This window comes from Onychostoma macrolepis, chromosome 04 (genome assembly GCF_012432095.1).
Source record: "Onychostoma macrolepis isolate SWU-2019 chromosome 04, ASM1243209v1, whole genome shotgun sequence".
In the NCBI taxonomy this organism is placed as follows: Eukaryota; Metazoa; Chordata; class Actinopteri; order Cypriniformes; family Cyprinidae; genus Onychostoma; species Onychostoma macrolepis.
Genome location: NC_081158.1, coordinates 2532192 through 2552290, shown reverse-complemented (window position 1 = coordinate 2552290; position 20099 = coordinate 2532192). Strand labels below are relative to the sequence as shown.

The window sequence follows — 20099 nt, the reverse complement described above, 5'->3', positions numbered from 1 at the left end:
ATTTAATTTCAACAGTCATGCTTAAAGATGGCCATTTTTAAATATCTACACAAGGCCATAGCATTAAAATTACATACATATGGATATTGTATGTGTACTAACACACTTTATTTGCTTCTATTTTTTAACACTTGATGATTATCTAATCAAAAAAAAAAAAGGTTAGTCAGACACCAGGCAAAAGCACAGCGCTGCGTCTAGGAGAGCACAGAGATATCACACACACACACACACACACACCAGACGCTTTGCGTTCAAATCAAGTGGCGGTCTAAAACAATTTATTTTATCACCAAACGGACATAAGTTTGCTTCAAGAATGAACAATGTGGCATAAATGAGTTTGAAGTTCGGTGTTTAAAAAAACAGAGCAAGCAGAAAGAGAAAGCGCGATCTACTACAGCTCTCTATATGAAGCATACAGACTTTATTAGAGCCACAGAAAGGATTCTGCGGCAGGATTTTCTGTCGGCTGTATTTAAATGCGCGTCTGGAGTTTCCCGCTCTGTGCAGCGCGCAGTGTCACGTGTCAAAATAAACAACACGTGCTGTCAGTGATTTCCGCCTCTAGAGGCCGCTCTCGTACTGTATAATGCCAGCGGACCCTTCTCAGCCACTCCAGCAACGGTTGCAAACCGGAAAACTATCGGCATGGATGGCCCCCTGATGACATCATAATATGCAAATTGGCTGTGTATATTTACACCCCACATAGGTCATGCCCAACATTTTTCTCATTTACAGTAGATCTCTATCTTTAAGCCCTTTCAAGCCACAAGCTTTTGAAATCTTGATGTCAAAATCCAGCATTTTTACAAAAAAAAAAAAACAACAACTGGCGCCTAAAGGGACTCTAAAGAAAAGGACTCTGACAGCAAGATAATATAATTTCACTTACCTGGCCTATCACTTGAAGCATTTACATTTAGTAATTTATATCCAAAGTGACTTACAAATGAGGACAATAGAAGCAATCAAAACCAACAAAAGAGCAACAACATGAAAGTGCTATTACAAGTCTTGGTTAGCCTAACGCATTACACATAGAAAGGTTTTTTTTTTTTTTTAAGAAACAAGTAGGAATGGAATAGAAAAAGAAAGCTAGTGTTAGTTTTACAAGAAAAGCTAGCTGTTAGAGAATAAATATGCAATTGATAGAGGGTCAAATGTGTGTGTGTGTGTGTGTGTGTTTTTATAAAAATAAGACAGATCAAATAAAATTAGAACAGAGAATGCTAGAGTTAGAGGGTCAAATAAAGATGGAACAGCAACATGAAGCAACATACATCCCTTCTTAAAAGTCTGTGTTGTGCCATTTAATGAAGCTGACTGCTGTAGCCTATATCCAGTGTAGGCGTTACCCTTTATTTTTAATTTGTATATACACTGTTTGAATGACAGCTTGGTAAATCTGTTGGCGATCAAATATTCAATATCGGTACTCATCATAAGTAACTTTATCAGCAAGACGTTCAAACTAATATCACATAATTTACGTCTCTATAATGATTGGCTTATATACCAGAAGGGAGGTTTCTTTTCTCAACACTCCTCAGCGCTGAAAGTAAACACTCAATGCTGAGTGGCTTTTTATTTATTTTTTTTACCAACAGAGGCACAAGAGCTCAGCGCTCCCCCAGTAGCCCCTCACTGCAGAACAAAGATCCAGGGGCGGGGTTGGATCCACATCTAGGGGTGGAGATGGTAGGCTCAGGGTGGAGACGGGTAGGTTTAGGTCTATGTAAGGTGGGAGGATCTTGTGTTCTGTAGTGAGGACCATCTCGCCTCCCCCTCCCCTTCTCTATCACTTAGCGGTTGTATTTACTTTAGCATATTCGGCACATTCGCATTTCGCGATAGAAAAGCGGCACTTTCCAACTTCAGTAGCATCTAATAATATTACAGCTGTGAAATTATGAACAAAAAAATACACATTTTGAGACATGAACTGAAATTAATTGTGAATTTTATAAACATTAAATTGTCATCGTCCTCCCATTTTTCACCTCAAAATTTTGGAGAGGCTGTGCCTCCCTTGCCTCCCCTGACGAGCCGCAACTGGTACAACCATAGATATGTATAGGTAGATTCCCTATTATATAGATGGCGGACGCGTCTGCGTGCTTAGAGCGGTCGAATGGGGAATCTACCCATACATATCTATGGGTACAATAACGAGCAAGGATACGCAGAGAGAATGTGGGCAGCCACGCCACCGTTTTCAAAAGTCTCTGTTTTGGTCCGTTTGCACTGAAACGCAACCTCCTGAGTTTTCAAACTAAAACGGGGTCCGCAGCGTTTTCAAAAGTCTCTGTTTTCGATCTTGAAAATGCCGGAGTAGAGTAAACGATAGGCATAACCGTAGCAAAAGTTATGCGTTTTAAAACAAAAACGCAGTTAGTGTAAACGGGGCCTTAGTGTTATGTTAGAACAGGGCTGTGGGGCCTGTGTCCTGCAGAGTTTAGCTCCAGCCCTAATTAAACACACCTGAAGCAGCTAATCAAGCTCTTATCGGCACACTAGAGACTTCCATGCAGGTGTGTTGTGGCAAGTTGGAGCTAAACTCTCCAGGACCGAGTTTGGACAGCCGTGTTAGAATCATTATTATACTCTTATACCGTTTGTTCTTTAATATTTTGAATTGTATTTAGCTTTATTTTTTGTTTTCATTTAAATGTTAAGTTTTGAAATTTTGTTGTATGCATTTGTCATTTTTATTTAATTTCTTCATTTTTTAAATGTGTGTGTGTGTGTGTATAGTATTTATAAAGTTTTAGCTTTTAGTTTTGGATCCGTTTTAGTCGTTTTAATACTACAATTGATTGCTTCTATTGTCCTCATTTGTAAGTCGCTTTGGATAAAAGCATCTGCTAATTGACTAAATGAAATGCTGTTAGCATTATTAACAAGTTACTAGCATGTTGCTAGCATGTTGTCAACATGATTACCATGATAAGTATGTTACTAGCATGATTCTAGTTGCTAGGCTTGGTTAGTAAAATAGATAGATAAGAAATATTAGATATAATGGAAGCTAAAATAAGTTTGAATGGATTAGAAATAGTATATAGAGTGGCATTTTAATGGATTCGATGCACGACTACTTCCGCGTTTCGTGTCAGTTACTCCGCAACTTCCGGTGCTGCGGCGGAAGCAGTTTTTCTCTACCGTTTCAATGAGCGCTCTCAGCATGGCATTTTACACTCGCTGCTTGCAAGAACTTCCACGGATTACAGTGAACGATGTCAATCGAATTATAAGATTTAGCATCGGTCACTCCTTCGAGTAAAAAGGAGAAGGGCTTCAAACTGTATATTTCGACATATATCGACAACTTTGAAGGTACGTATTCTCAAGCTAACAAGCTAACGTTAGCTAGCTTCGTTTGTGACAGTGCATACTCTTGTTTACTTAACCTTTTAAGATCTTCTGTTTTATAATTTCGCTAATGATATTATGTTAATACGATCTGTATGACCCTTTAAAGCTATGTCATTTTTTCAGTCTCTGAAAAGGATCAGGTGACAGGAGAGATCAGCGTGAGGGCGACTTGTTTCAGATCTACGAGGAAGACAGAGAAGCCATAGTTTGAGAGTAGGGAGACAAAACTAGAGAAATAAAGGATGGATTTATTGTTCATATTTTAAAATGTTTAAATTTTCTAAACTTTTTTTTTAAATTAAATTTCTATTAATTTATACAGTAAGTTTAGAAATGCAGACATAAGTCTATTCAGTAAATAAAGTTAGCACTTTAAAAGAAAGATACAGATTTTGAAAGATTGTTATATATATAGATATATTTATTTACAGTATATAGATAAATAGATAGATATTTGTTTCATTTGGGGCCATCCATTTACTATGTCATGGTTTAATTATCTTTACAGATTACATTAAAGGACTCCAAACCTGTCATACTGTCCCAGTGTAGCTGTTCCTGTGTTGCTGGCACAGCACTGTGCAACCATATTGTTGCACTATTGTACCAGACTGCACATTACTCTCAGCTTGGCATCAGTGCAGTTCCTCCAGTTCGCAGCTGTACTGAAACTGAGCAGAGCTGGCACAAACCACGAACAATGGTAAGTTTAAGTGAATTTTCTAAACTTTTTAGAATAAATTATATTAAATGATTGCTTTCCTAACATCATTCCTGGAGGCACACAGACCTTGTTTTAAATTCAATTCATTGCTCTTTAAAAGACCTAAAACTTGTGTGTCAGATTAGTGAGATGTCCAAGACATGCACTGTTGGTGGGCCTCCAGGAACAAGTCTGGCAAACACTGGTTCATACTAAAGTGACTATTGGTATTCCTAGGGAGTCCGGCCAGGTCCTGTCAGTGGGATGGTGGTTATATCTGCACGACCTAAAGAAAGGAAACTCGCAGATGGCTTAAGGTGCACAGTGCAATCAGTTACTTACTTAATGTAGAAGTATAATATGGGATTGTTTAGGATTGTTTACTATATGGACAAAGAGAGAGTTCACAAAGTCATGGCATTTACTCGCTCTCATGTCATTCCAAACCCATATTACTTTTAACACAAAAACATATATTAGGCAGCATGACTGTTTCAGTCACTATTCACTTTCATTGCATCTTTTTTCTCCATACAATTAAAGAATGGTAACTGAGTCTATAAAAATGTGCAACTTATTTTTCATACTATTTTTATTATTTTTTACTAATTTTCATTTCAGGAGTACCTTGTATAAAGGTGTTTCCAGCGACTTGCCTGACCTCTCAGTCCTGCAAGTGGCAGAGGTGTATAAGGACTTTACCAGCACTACAGCCCCTTTAGTCACCACAATGGGGATGTCCAGTGATGATTGGATGGTGGATTCTGCTTTCGGTAAAGTTCAGGCTGGGAGTGTTCTGTCATACCAACAGCCAGCAGCAACAACACGCAACGTTACTCCCCATCAAGATGCCCCACCACCACCACCTCTGCCTCTAGATGGTTACAACCTTGACCCATCTGTGTGCTTATTTGTACATAGCAAACATGAACTACTGCACATGAAGTCACTGGCAGTAACTCTGGAAACGGCACACAAGATTCAGGATGCCACCAAAGACCAAAGTGCTTCGATGGATTGGCACTCCGTTAGAAAGCCACGAGTAACATCGTCCCGATTTGGAGAGGTTTGCCATGTACGGGGGCAGAGCTCTGCTGAACACTTGGCTGAAAGAATCCACAAGGGAACTCACCAGACAGCAGACATGAAGAGAGGCCTTGAACTGGAATCTGCAGCGGTGGAGGAATACTGTCTGTTGCGTGGAGTGAACTTCTACGCTTGTGGATTCTTAATTCACCCAGATGCACCTTGGCTTGGCTCCTCTCCTGATGGTATCGTTTACGACCCCACAGAGCACCAGGTTTTTGGCCTTTTGGAGATAAAGTGCCCAAATCTAAAGAGTTATGTTGACTGCCCTTACCTGAAGCTGCAGAATGGCACACCAGAGCTAAAACAACAGCATGCTTATTACTGGCAAGTGCCAGGTCAGATGCTGATCTCGGGATTGGACTGGTGTGATTTTGTTGTGTACGCACAGGATGACATGATGATACAGCGCATCTACAAAGACTGTAGAATGTTTAAAACTATTAGAGAGAGGGCTGACCATTTCTTTTTTTATTTCTACCTGCCAAGATCCTTAATGTAAAAGAAAAAAAAAAAGAAATTCAAGTTGATTTACATTGTAAAAAAGTTATTTACAAATTTTCAGAAACACTGCATCAAAGTTATTTATAAATAACTGATAGTGTTTCTGTAAACATGTAAATATATTTACATGTTTACAGAAATGCTGTATCAAAGTTATTTATTTACATATTTTCAGAAACACTATCAAAGTTATTTATATTTACGTTTACAGAAATGCTGTATCAAAGTTATTTATTTACACATTTTCAGAAACACTATCAAAGTTATTTATATTTACATGTTTACAGAAATGCTGTATCAAAGTTATTTATTTACAGACACATTATTAAAATTGTTTACATTTAATCAACATATTTATATTCTCTACAAATAAATTCAAATTGTTCCGTCCCCTACAGCAAGTGTCTTGTCTAGTCTTTAATCCTTTGCCCATGCTTTTACCAAGGGGCCGTTCTGGTAGTTCACAAGGAGGCAAACAACAGTGTATAGCTGGTTGATGCTCCCTGTGATGGAAAGAGGATGACTGTATCAAACAGCTTGTGTTGTTTCACCCTGCGGATGAGACGCTCAACATGGACCCTCAGTCGAGCAATGGATTGAGTTTCCTTTACCTCATCAGCCGACATCTGTTCTCTTTTTGACAGGTAAGCAGGTCTGTAGACTTTGCATGGCACACAGTCGTCCACGAGAAAACCTTTGTCGACCATAATAGCCATGTCAGGTTTCAGCAGAGACACAATCCCAGACTGCTTGAGAAGCTCCTTGTCACTGATGGATCCTGCATACAGGGATGACACAAAGGTGACTGCGCCATGTGGTGCCATGCCAATTAACCCCTTGAAGGTGCAGTGGGATTTATAAGAGGAGAACACTTCACTTTGAAGCAGGAGAGAGGATGGAGTTTGGCACCGCAGCTCTGTGCAGTCGATCACCACTTGTGTGTCTGGATAGTCCTGGAACTCCTTTGGCATGTGAGCCTTGACCACCTCCTTAGACATCCAGATGCGCACTGATCCAAGAACGGTATAAAGAAAATTTGCCCAGGTTGTTATAATTCGACTCACGGTGGACTGATGAATATCAAATCTGTGAGCCAGATCCCTTTGTGTCAGACCAACTGAGAGATGAACCATGAAGAGAAAAAACTCATCTATGGGCTGCAGGCATTGACCCTGTTAAAATAAATGTAAAACTTTTTATATGCGTGTTTATACATGGAGAAAGTAGCATTTGCAGCATTTAAATTTTGTTTTAATGTACTGTATAATATACAAAATTAGAAAGGAATGATAAATGAAAAAAATATATAATTACAGATGCATTGCCTGATGCTCCACCTTCACTCCTAGTTGTAGCTGCCCTTGCTCTGGTCACACGAACCATGTTGTGGGATGCAGGTTCAATGAGTCTCCAGAACGCCATCAAGTGATTGTACGTCACAAACCTACATAAGATGTGGGACATGTTTGAGATAATACACATCACAAAATGACCAACAGTTTTATCTTACTTTTAGATTGTATTGTAGCTTACTTGTATAGTATACAGGTTTACTGACATGTAAATAAAATATCTACATGGACATACTGTATTATGCAAAGACCAGAAAATTATAATACAGCATCCTAACAATGATATAATATTATTTATAAGTTTTAAATCTTACCTAGTGTAGAACCGTATGTCATCGTCTGATGCAGCAAATCTGCCCAAGCAAAATCTGTGACGGACAGACAGTTCTTCCACCTGTTTCCTCAGTTGTTCCACTTCCTTTCGGAGATCTTCAGTCTGATCTAAAGACAGATCGACAGCCGCAGGAACGGAAATGATCAATAATCATGCTCCTCATGCTGGAGGTCCACAGGCACAGGATCTTCGTTCAGTGGAGGAAACTTCTCTCCTCTGCCATGCCCGGTGCGCCTTGGTGCTGAAGTGGAGTAGTTGTTCCACTCAAACAAAGTGGGCACTGCACCTTTCTTCAGTAGCCGGCGTCCTGTGGGAGTCGATGGCTCGATCAAATCATCACTCTTGAAGTGACGACTGCAGACTCTTGTGTTAGGAGTGATATTAAAATCCTCACGTCGGATATAGTGAATCCATTTTTTACTTGTTTCCTTGTCCAAAGGGAAAGTATGGAAACTAACCACCGAATTAAACCTTGAGGATGTGTCACATAACGGGACACAGCAATACATAGACGTTGCACCTTCACGCCGAAGGCACCAAACTTCTTGAACTCATTAATAAAATGTTATATTTTAATATAATATACTAAAATGTTGTTACTACAGTTAATAAAATATATAATATAAAATAATTACTTGTAATCGCTAGATAATCGAAAATTTGACAGAAAGACCGCGCTATTACCACAGCTTGCTATCAGAGAACGCTAAACCGGAAGCTCGCCTACAACTGAGATTTTAGCGGAAACACGTAGGCGGTGGGCCGTGCATAGAGTCCATTGGTTTGCTTCACTAACGTTGAAACAATGTTGATTTCAGTTGGTAAACCTACATTATACAATAAACTTTTTCTGCTCCTTTTAGAAATCTCACATACTTCATAGATAAATTAGCCTGTATTATGTAATAATTTATTAATAATCTACTAAACACATCACATTCAGTCATAATTTCTTTATTATTTATACAAAACAGCTTGAAAACAGTTACAAATACATGATTAGCACAAACCATATAACATTTGCATTTACAATCAAATACACACAAAGAGGTATTAAGTAAATTATAGGCAAATTTAAATAGTGTCAAGTTACAAATAAAAAAATATCATGTTATTTTATACCTAACCCACAATTGTAATATCAGTCATACACAAAATTAATTTTTAATTGCTTTTTATACATGTAATATCACTCCATAATTACAGTTTCTTTAAAGTTGTGCAGCATTTGGGGGGTACTTTTTTAATTATTTGCATCAAAAATATTATATTTTGTATATTTTAATATAAAATGACAACATTTTATGTAAAATGTACATTTCTAATCTTCATTAATGTAAATAACATGTAAAATATGCCATCTGCTATTTAGTGGACGATTTCTGTCACATCATATAGGTCTATTTTAAACAAAAACAGACGTGAAAAAAGTGCTTTAAGTTTTTATCTAAATGTTGAAGCTGCTAAATTTTGCTTTTGCTAGTATATTAGTCTATTATCTCAATCATAGCAGTTTATGAAGTGACTCGCAGAATGTTTCAGCAGATTGACTCCTGTAATTGGGTGAATACGGTTGTCACTATTCCACTTGTGAATGGATTATACAGAGCGTGCATTATAGTCGATAGCCAGTCAATATTCGGATTATATATTTTTTTTCTAAGCACATTTTACTAATTCCAAACCACAAACATACACACAGGAGCATTTGAAAGAAGTCAATTTCAGCAGGTATCTAAAATGAGTCAATACTACTTTTACTACTTACTACTCACACTTTTAAAAACTCTGGATCTACACAAATCACGCAAATGATCTATTTTAGATTCAAAATTACAATTTTCACTTAAAGGTGATAAGTTTGCATCCCTGAATATTCAGTTGTTTATGTCCCTTTTTTATATTTGCATACAGTACATGTCTATTGTGTCTAGAATTATTGTAGCAAAACTGAGCACCTGCGACCGTGGAATTTGTATTTGTAGAGAATATTTCAGTAAAGTCATCAAGAAAATGTTTTAGGAATCGCAAACTTGTATTTTGTTTCTTTCTCTCTCAAACCAACAAAACCTTCTCAAAATCTTCACTGCAGGTGCATAAATCCTATTCTACAAATCACAAATTACAAAATTCACAGGCCGTTATACCAGATTTATGCAGGGCTATATTTCATTTTTCCAGAATTTAACTGTGGTATTTGTAGATAAGTTCATGTTGCAATGACCTGCCCATCTCAATTCAAGCAGCTTTAGCTTTGAGTCTTTAGCCATTTTCATCTTTTTCATCAACACCTGACCAATTAATGCTATCACTTACCTATTCTATTCAGTTCAATTCTATTCAGTTTGATCGAATTTCAAATTCTAATCAAGCGTGCAAGTGGAATCTCACATTCTGATATGTCATGTGAGATCTCACATAAAAGTTCAACTTTACAGTTGTGGTCAGAATTATTGGCACCCTTAGTTAATATGATCGAAGAAGTCTGTAAAAATAAATCTGTACTGTTTAAAATGCCACAGATCTGCCTGGAAGAGGATGTGTGTCTATATTGTCTATATGCAAGGTGAGGAGGATGGTTTGAGTGGCCAAAGACTCTCCAAAGATCTCTTGTCAGGTGAGCTCCAAACTCACCAAGCGTTATAGGAGAGACTCGGAGCTGTTATTGTGGCAAAAGGAGATTGCAAAAAGTACTGAATAAAAGGGTGCCATCAACTGCGGCCAATGTGTATTAGAGAAAAAAAAAATTACTCCTAATGAGCTTCCCCATCCACTTTTTGATCTTTTATTAAAAAGGATTGACAATGCAGATTTATTTTTACAGACTTTTGTTTATATTTACCAAGGGTGCCAATAGTTCTGACTATGACTGTATATATGCAAATGTGCAAAATTTGTTCATGACTTCACATTTTTGATTTGGGTGTGTGAATGTGTTTTGCCCCACATTCACATAAGTGAATTAATTTGTGATTTGTAGAATATGATTTGAATCTCAGAATTTGAAATGTAACTGTTGTGTTGTGTTTGTTAGAGAGAAAGAGTAAAAAAACATTTGGAACTACTAAATAAAACAACAACAAAAAAACCTTTTCTCTGTGACTGTACATTTACTACCTGTAATACACACGTGTGACTATTCTTTACACCTACACATTCCACTGTCACAGGTGCTCAGTTTTGCTATAATACCTTAGACAGGGGTACTCAACAGGTGGCCCGTCTGCATTAATTTTGTGGCCTGCGTCATGCTGAAGATTAATGTATTTTTATTACAGGTTGCGCTCAAAATATTAGGCAGTTTGATTTTTTTATAAATGAAATGTAACCTATACAATCACAGTAGTAAAAGCTGCTCGATCTCTAAGCGCTGTAACTAACCACGCGCGGTACGCCCCAAACAACTTAAAAGAGAAGCGTTGTCCAACAAAAGAGGACAACATGATTTTACTCCACAACATCAGTTGAGTGTTTGAAATAACTTCATTTTGTGAGCTGATGTGCGGTTTTTGTCACAGAACGAGGAAGATGATATATTCTATACGGTAGGGCTGGGAATCTTCAGGCGCTTCACGATCCGATCCGATCCGATTCTGGGAGTCACGATCCGATTCCAAAACGATTCTTGATCTACATTTTTTCCCCAATTAATCTTTACAACTTTACATCTTAACCAAAATTGCAGTTTCTATGCTTTTTGTTTATAGTTGGAATCTCTGTGTGTCAGTACTGCCATCTTAAAAATAAGGGTGTGAATCTTCACTGGTTTCACGATTCAATTCAATTACGATTATCATTATCAACTTAATATCACGATGCGTCACATTCTCAGTTTTCAATATTACTGCACACGGCTACATTTTCATATCAATTTTATTTTGTTCAAAATTTACTTTATTTTTTTTTTTTATTATTATATAAGCAGGCTACTTTCAAAAAAAATTACGGTAACACTTTCTTTGAAACCCATATTTATAATACATTATAAGGATATTCTTAAGGCATTATAATGAATGCATAATGCATTATAAAAAACCTTATAATATGTTATATTGTCTTATAAATAATCATAATAACAATTACAATACATTATAATGCTTATGCATTTGTGGTTATAACTTTTAAGATGAATGATTATTTATAACAATGAACACCATATTAAATCTACTTTTACATTTATAATGGACTATATATCTTGACATTATTTAAGATCTACGTAGTATCTTACTGCAGTACATCTTGTAAGTGGTTAGGTGTGGAGTTTTATTTGAGTGTTCCCTGTGAGGCTAATATTAATTTTAATGTGAGCTAATTAATAATTTCAACTGAAAAAAAAATGCAGTGTTTATTTGTTAGGTTACATTTTATTTTGATGGTCCCCTTAGTCTATTGACTATAAGCAGCTTTGCAACTACATGTCAACTAACTCTCATTAGAGTATTAGTAGGCTTAGGTTAAGGTTAGGGTCGGTAGAATGTTGATGTACTTGCAAAGTTACTTATAGTCAGTTTGTCTGTTGGGGAATCATCAAAAGAAAGTGTTAGCATATATTTAGCAGACATACTACTAATACTCTAATGACTGCTAGTTAATGCACAGATTTATTTCAATATAGCAGATGTTTTGTTCTGCTCTGAAAACATAACTGACTGTGTGTACATCAATTTCGTATAAAAATATTCGAAAATGCAAGTGAGTAGTTGTATCCTATACTGTCCATCAATAATGATTTATGACCATGATTTATGACCGGATTTATGACCACCCTGTCAGCGTTGATTGACAGGTTGTCATATGTCAAATGTATACATGGGTAGATTTCTGACCTGATTTATGGGTATATGACCCCTCTGTCACGTCACCGGGGGTCCTGTCAGCCCTGACTGACAAGACAGTAGGTTTTTGTAAATCAAAAGATCTAAACAGATGACATTTGTTGGATTTATGAGTGAATTTACGATATTTTTATCACTCACCTGGTGCCATGGGGTTTTTATGGCGTTCCTTCATGGTCTGTTTTTCACACCTAAAGACCCTGCCTACATCCTGAAATGCTGTTTTAAATAGTGTGGTTGGAATATAGTAATTTAAACACAGAAGGCATTCTGAACGTTCCTGCTACAATGGCTGCCGCTGCTCCAAAAACTCCTAAATCCGTTAGAAGAGGCCTTGCTGATATGAGAAAGGAGCTGACATTTGCACCAAGAAAAAAACAAGGAGTTAGTTTGACAAAGTTTCTTCATGACGATGTGAATATGATGACCACTGATTTCCCTATGTCTGGTGATCGTGTCGGTAGATATGTGTTTGACAAATTAATGCGCGTTGTGAAGCTCTACGCTACAGATATCGAAGATAATTTTACAACGCGGGAACCCTGTCTGATTTTCCCGGCAAAAGACTGGTGGTTATTCTACAACTACGTCTGGAGAGATTTGAATGACTGCGGTGATGATCCTTTATACATTGCAGAGTGGAACGGTATAGTTCCAGACACAAGATTTCGTGTGGTTGCTGATCACAGTAAAAAATTACCGGATGACTGTGTTTACATTTTCTGCTGCAACGACAAGACAAAGATCCGTGAGCGCGTGTGGCCTATTCCTGAAGCAGAACACTACATGCACTATGACATGAAGTTTTTGTTTCAGTGGAAAGATGTTCATATAATCGACAATGTTTTTACATGTATTGACAAGATGTTCAGATGGTGTGATATGTACGATCGCTACAGCTCTGTAAAGGTGAAATTGTTCCACCCTGAGCAGGGCGTTCCCGAGACCCCAAACCGTCTCTTATCTCCACCCACATATTACAGCCATTAAAAAAGTCTGCAGATCGGAACGCTCACTACATTCATTTCCACCATGTCTCAAGAAACCACGTCTGGCTGCTGCTATAGCAACACCCCTGAAACCCTGCCTGCAATGCCTGATGACAATGCTACACCTGTGGAGACCCTCCCACAAACCTCCAACAACGACTGGTTGGATAAATTCTGCATGGAGCTGGGGTATCAAGTCAAGTCAAGTCAAGTCACCTTTATTTATATAGCGCTTTTACAATACAGATTGTGTCAAAGCACTTAACAGTATCAAATTGGAGGATAGAGTGTCAGTAATGTATAATGATAAGATTAAACACTCAAATTTCAATTAAAGGCATTTCATTATTGAATTCAGAGATGTCATTGTCTAGCTCAGTTTAGTTTAAATAGTATCTGTGCAATCAAATCGGCGATAATCGCTAGAAATTAAGTGTCCCCAACTGAGCAAGCCAGAGGCGACAGCGGCAAGGAACCAAAACTCCTTCTGAGACAGAATGGAGAAAAAAAAAACCTTGGGAGAAACCAGGCTCAGTCGGGGGGCCAGTTCTCCTCTGACCAGACGAAACCCGCAGTTCAAAAGTTTATATTTCTATTTTAATTTTGTTGCAATTTCTAACAATAGTAGTATTATGTAGTTAGGTATTTTATTATGTTTTAGTTATTTTGTTATTTTGGTTGATATATCTGGGGATATAGCTCTGGGGGTCATCTGGGTGTCCTGGTCTCCGCTGACGATCAGGGCTGTAGACATCATCTCTTGGTGCTGATCCACCATCTGATCGGATACGGACTGAGAAACAGACTAGGAAAGAAACAGACAAATATTAGCGTAGATGCCATTCAACTTACGATGTAACGAGTACATCGTGTGTTATGGGGAGTGTTCCCGGTTCCGGTTGATCTAATTAATGCAGCCTAACAATCCTTTAACGGATTTGAATAATAGAAGCGTATTAATGTGTTATGTGTAAGCCAGGCTAAAGAGATGGGTCTTTAATCTAGATTTAAACTGACAGAGTGTGTCTGCCTCCCGAACAGTGTTAGGTAGACTGTTCCAGAGTTTGGGTGCTAAGTAGGAATAGGATCTGCCGCCCGCAGTCGATTTTGATATTCTAGGTATTATCAAACGGCCAGAGTTTTGAGAACGCAGCGGACGTGGAGGACTATAATGCGATAAGAGCTCGCTCAAGTACTGAGGAGCTAAACCATTCAGGGCTTTATAAGTAATTAACAAGATTTTAAAATCTATCCGATGCTTGATAGGGAGCCAGTGCAGTGTTGACAGAACCGGGCTAATATGGTCATATTTCCTGGTTCTAGTAAGGACTCTAGCTGCTGCATTTTGGACTAACTGTAGTTTGTTGATCAAGCGTGCAGAACAACCACCCAATAAAGCATTACAATAGTCTAACCTTGAGGTCATAAACGCATGAATTAACATTTCTGCATTTGACGTTGAGAGCATTGGTCGCAATTTAGATATGCTTTTGAGATGAAAAAATGCAGTTTTACAGATGCTAGAAACATGGCTTTCAAATGACAGATTGCTATCGAACAGCACACCTAGGTTCCTGACTGATGAAGAAGAATTGACAGAGCAGCCGTCAAGTGTTAGATAATGTTCTAGGTTATTACATGTGGGGTTTTTAGGTCCGATAATTAACACCTCTGTTTTTCAGAATTTAGCAGTAAAAATTACTCGTCATCCAGTTTTTATATCGACTATGCATTCCGTTAGTTTCTCAATTTGGTGTGTTTCACCGGGCGAAGAAATATAGAGCTGAGTATCATCAGCATAACAGTGAAAGCTAACACCATGTCTCCTGATAATATCTCCCAAGGGTAACATATAGAGCGTGAAAAGTAACGGCCCTAGTACTGAGCCTTGAGGTACTCCATACTGCACTTGTGATCGATATGATACCTCTTCATTCACTGCTACGAACTGATGGCGGTCAGATAAGTACGATTTGAACCATGCTAAGGCGCTTCCACTAATGCCAACAAAGTTTTCTAGTCTATTCAAAAGAATGTTGTGGTTGATAGTGTCGAACGCAGCGCTAAGATCCAGTAGAACTAATAAAGAGATACAACCACGATCAGATGATAGAAGCAGGTCATTTGTAACTCTAATGAGAGCAGTCTCAGTACTATGATACGATCTAAATCCTGACTGGAATTCCTCACAGATATCATTTTTCTCTAGTATCACAACCTGACCTTTCTTGCAACGCCATACGGCAGTAACGGTGCGATAGCTGGAGCTGCGGCCTGTGCCGGCCTTGATGACACCGATGGATGTATCCGTACTGACGCATTCAAAATCATAAAAGCAACTATTGTGGTCATACTGGAGCATCTTATCAACAAAAAGCTTAAGGAACTCTGCCTTGGTTGTGCCGTGGATCATCCTAGTCAGCTTAGACACTCATGTTTGTTTGAACCCAGCGCCTATTTCTTTGACGCATACTTTGAGGAACTATCACGTAATCTGGTAAAACCTGAGCTTAAACACATCATAGCTCAAGCACTGAACCGATTCGGTTTAAGGATTAATCCACACAGAATCCAGGGTTCGGTGGATGCTATATTGTGTGAGCTACGTGACGAGGTTTACATTGTGGAGAAGCTTCGTGAGGTCAGAGAAAAAGTTGTGGATGTTACCAGTGAACAGATTGTCTATGACGCAGTGGACAGCTGGAAGGGCAACACACACACTGGACAAGTATAACATTACCATGGGGAACGGATGGTGTGTTAATGTTCTGACAAAATGTATATTTAGACAACGTATTAGATGTGAAATGACCAACTTACTGTACAAGATCATTGATGACAATCCTGATGTGTCCTTAGCAGTAAAAGGATGCGCTGTTGATGCCAAACGTTTTACAAACCTCAAGAAACAAATGGCTGTTGTAAGAGCCATGTCAAATGACTGGACTGATGTTATGCGTATGTGTATTAACTCCAGTGAGACGACTTCTGTAACTATCATAAAAATACTAGACCTGATGACTGAATGTGGTAGTAACATTAGAATTGCAGACATTTTATGTATGTGTACATACGTAACAGACCTGTGTACGGCATTGATGTCAAGAAATGATCAGACTAATGTTTGTGAGATTATTGAAACTCTGATTGACTATGTGATAGAGAAAAAAATTGTAATGTGTGTGAAGTTTCTTCAGTACATTGATGATGTTTGAAAACTGCTCTTTTCTTCCTGAAATGCTTTTTTGATAAATAAAAAACAATTCACTTTAACCCCCGGTGTTATTCTTTTCTAGACTCCGAAGTGACAATATGTCCGAGCAGGCACTCAAAAAAATTTACTATACCCCTTCTAACCCAGGGGCTCTAGGAGGTAAAAAACGATTAAAAGATGCCGTTTTAAAGGAAACAGGTGTTCGCTTAAGCGATAAACAGATTTCAGACTGGCTAGCTGGCGAGGACGCATACACACTACACAGGACAGCGCCGCTAAAATACAAAAGGAACAGAGTTTTTGTCTATGGTATTGACATGCAGTTCCAGGCAGATCTGGTTGATATGTCAGCATATGCTAAGGAAAACGATAACAACCACTTTCTGTTGACATGCATAGATCTCTTCAGTAAATATGCATGGACACGTGTGTTAAAAAACAAGAGTGGGGTGGAGGTGGCTAAGGCTTTTGAATCCATATTGAAAGAGGGCAGAGTACCACAGAAATTACAAACCGATAAAGGAAAAGAGTTTTTTAACAAGCATTTCCAAAACATAACAAAAAAGCACAATAATATCTTACATTTTGCTACAGACACAGACTTAAAAGCTAGCATTATAGAACGCTTCCACCGCACCTACAAAGCTAAAATGTTTAGGTATTTAACAGCTACAAACTCCAGACGGTACGTCGACATACTTCAAGATCTCGCGGATGGATACAATGCGAGCTATCATAGAAGCATCAAGATGAGACCGATTGATGTTTGCAAAGAAAACGTATCTACGGTGCTACATAACCTATACGGAGCTAGGGGTACACACAGCGTCAACGTTATTTTTAAGTATAAGGTTGGTGACACAGTTAGAATCTCTAAAGTTAGGGGTCCGTTTGCAAAAGGGTATGAGAAAAACTACACAGAAGAATTTTTCACAGTAAAAACATGTATCCCACGAGATCCTCCTGTCTATAGACTCCGTGATTATGATGGAGATGTTATCGATGGGGTTTTTTACGAGGCTGAATTGCAAAAAATATCAGTGAGTAAGAACAAAACGTTTAAAATAGAAAAAATTCTGGACAGGAGACGAGAAGGTCGATCAACAAAGGTTCTGGTTCAGTGGCTAGGATGGCCTTCAAAATTCAACACATGGCTGAATGAGAAAGACGTGGTAGATGTGCAGAGGCCATAAAATGAAAGCACGCATAGGTGTGTACGCATTAATTTAAAAAAACAACCATGTCTGAGGGTGGATTTTACCTGACGCTCCCATGCAACGCATCGTTAGCCGTTTATCCAGAAAATATTATTTCTAGTTATAGAACCATGCTGGCAAGAACTATAAACCTAAAAGGTGAATGGGAGGTAGGATTGATTGAATTTGAATATCCAAAATCATGGTACACATTTCCAGAGGAAGATGGAGCGTATATTGTTAAAAGGGCTCAAAACACACCAGAAGATGATGATGGACATAATCGCTGAACATTATGCTGTTGGCGAAGGGATTAAGATTCACATCAACAATGGAAGTCGAACCATATCAAAGCTATGCAACACATTAAAGACTGGTTATTATGAGGATGTTCTTTTTCTGATTAGAGAAATAAACACAACTTTACCTCCTGGGACGACCCTCGGATATGATCATGTAAAAAACAGAGTCTTTCTAAAGGCCCCTCCAAAGATGTCACTGACGTTTTATGGGAAGTTAGCTGTTATATTAGGGTTAAACCCCGGCGTAGCTATAGAATCTCCAGACCAAGCTAATGAAGTCTATGGTGGTGGGATCACAACTGTGACGTATGCCCCACATCAGGCGGACATAAATGGGGGTTTCTACAGTTTGTATATATACACAGATATCATAGAATATCAATCAGTTGGTGATGCGCACGTCCCGCTACTGAGATGTGTACATATAGATGCAGAGAATAATAAGATTGTCAGTGTTAGATACGATAAGGCACATTACGTACCGGTCAATAAAACAACCATTACAGATATAACCGTAGAGGTAAAAGACGATCAGAATCAAAACGTGCGTTTCACTTACGGGAAGGTGAGTGCTAAGTTACACTTCAGACCTGTGAAACAAGGTGTTTTTTAAAAATAAAATAATGCCGTATTCCAACACTTACAAAATGGATCCTGAGCGATACATAGCCTATTATCAAAATCAGGCCGGTAATGGTCTACCCGGTTATGCTGGGGGCAGCGTTATGTACGGGTCCGGTTTGGGTGGTTTATTCCGTGGTCTCTTTCGAATGGCCGTACCGCTACTAAAACGTGGATTCAGCATCGCTAGGCCTCATCTTAAATCAGCTGCAAAAAACATACTAAGTGATGTTAGCCATACATTAACACACTCCTTTAACAACAATAACACTCAAGACGGTTCAGGACTAATGGTGATGTCTCGCAAAAGAATGTCTAGGCCTCCAGGAACCAGGAGGAGTGGTCAAACGCAGAAGAAAAGAAAACGTACACCTAAGAAGACCTCAGTCATAAAACGCAAGCGCAAGGAGACAGCAAAACGTGTTACAACAGCAAAGTCAAAGAGATCTGTCAAAACAATATTCTAGATCATGGCTTTACTACACAACATGTCGGAAGAATGTATTAAATCAGAACTCGACCTGTTCACAGTGCCTCTGACACAAACTGCTATTGAAAAAAATACCTATATAGAGGTGCCACCATTATCAGCGATTTCAGACACAGCACCTTTGGAGTTTTTTATTGCCGGGACCGGCGAGGATTATATTGATCTGAACAATACATTGTTATTTTTGAGGGTCAAAATCACTAACCCCGATGGTACCGATATTGCCGACGGGGCCCCAGTGGGGCTTATCAACTATGCAGGAGCAACAATATTTTCACAAGTTGATGTGTCGTTGGGGGATCGTTTGATATCACAGAGCACAAACACACATGCTTATCGCTGTCTTATCGAGTGTCTTCTTAATTATGATAAACATACCCTGGAAACACTTTTCTCCGCCGGATTGTTCTATAAAGATACAGCAGGGCACATGGATGCAGCAGATCCAGCTGGTGGCAACCACGGTCTAACCAAGAGAGCTGCTTTTACCAATGCCAGTAACGTTGTCGAGCTACTCGCACCCGTGCACAGTGATATCTTCTTTCAAGAAAAACTCATGCTTTGTGGCATTGACATTAAAATACGCATGACAAGAGGTAAAGACGAATTCTGTTTGATGAGGAGCGGGGGTGTTTCCTATAAGCTAAACATTATGTCAGCCTCACTATTTGTGAAAAAAGTGAGTGTCTCACCAGCCGTGAGATTGGGGCACGCACAAGCACTGCTGTCAACCACAGCCAAATATCCGATTGATCGTGTGTGTGTGAAAAACTTTTCAATTCCTTCGGGGTCACGAGTCTGTAATCAAGAAAACTTATTCTTAGGAACTCTACCAAAATCTATTGTTCTAGCCATGGTTGATAATGATGCCTTTACAGGATCCTATAATAAAAACCCGTTCGCGTTTAAAAATTACGATTTAGAATTTTTATCTATTTATCTGGACGGACAACAATTCCCTGCAAAACCTCTGCAGCCTGATTACGGGGGTGGTTCTGCAGTGCGTGAATTCTACCAATTAGCGCTGGCTTCTGGAAAACATCTCAAAAACCAAGCTCTATCTATTGACAGAGAGGACTTTTTGCATGGTTA

The 20099-nt window shown here is 38.6% G+C and overlaps 2 protein-coding genes across 2 annotated transcripts; one reads left to right on the top strand and one right to left on the bottom strand.

The window, feature by feature from the left end:
- The first annotated feature begins 3334 nt into the window (after window positions 1–3334).
- On the top strand, window positions 3335–5672 carry LOC131539211 (uncharacterized). The gene is made up of 4 exons (XM_058773608.1): window positions 3335–3342; window positions 3890–4084; window positions 4322–4401; window positions 4706–5672. Exons 2-4 carry the CDS (start codon window positions 4082–4084, stop codon window positions 5670–5672), a joined length of 1050 nt encoding a protein of 349 aa, XP_058629591.1. The 5' UTR covers window positions 3335–3342; window positions 3890–4081.
- A 463-nt stretch (window positions 5673–6135) lies between these two features.
- Window positions 6136–12370, bottom strand: LOC131539210 (uncharacterized). The gene is made up of 4 exons (XM_058773607.1): window positions 12337–12370; window positions 7341–7467; window positions 6989–7118; window positions 6136–6846 (listed from the first exon to the last, which is right to left on the bottom strand). The coding sequence occupies exons 1-4, from the start codon at window positions 12368–12370 to the stop codon at window positions 6136–6138; spliced, it is 1002 nt and encodes a 333-aa protein (XP_058629590.1).
- Between the last annotated feature and the right edge of the window lie 7729 nt (window positions 12371–20099).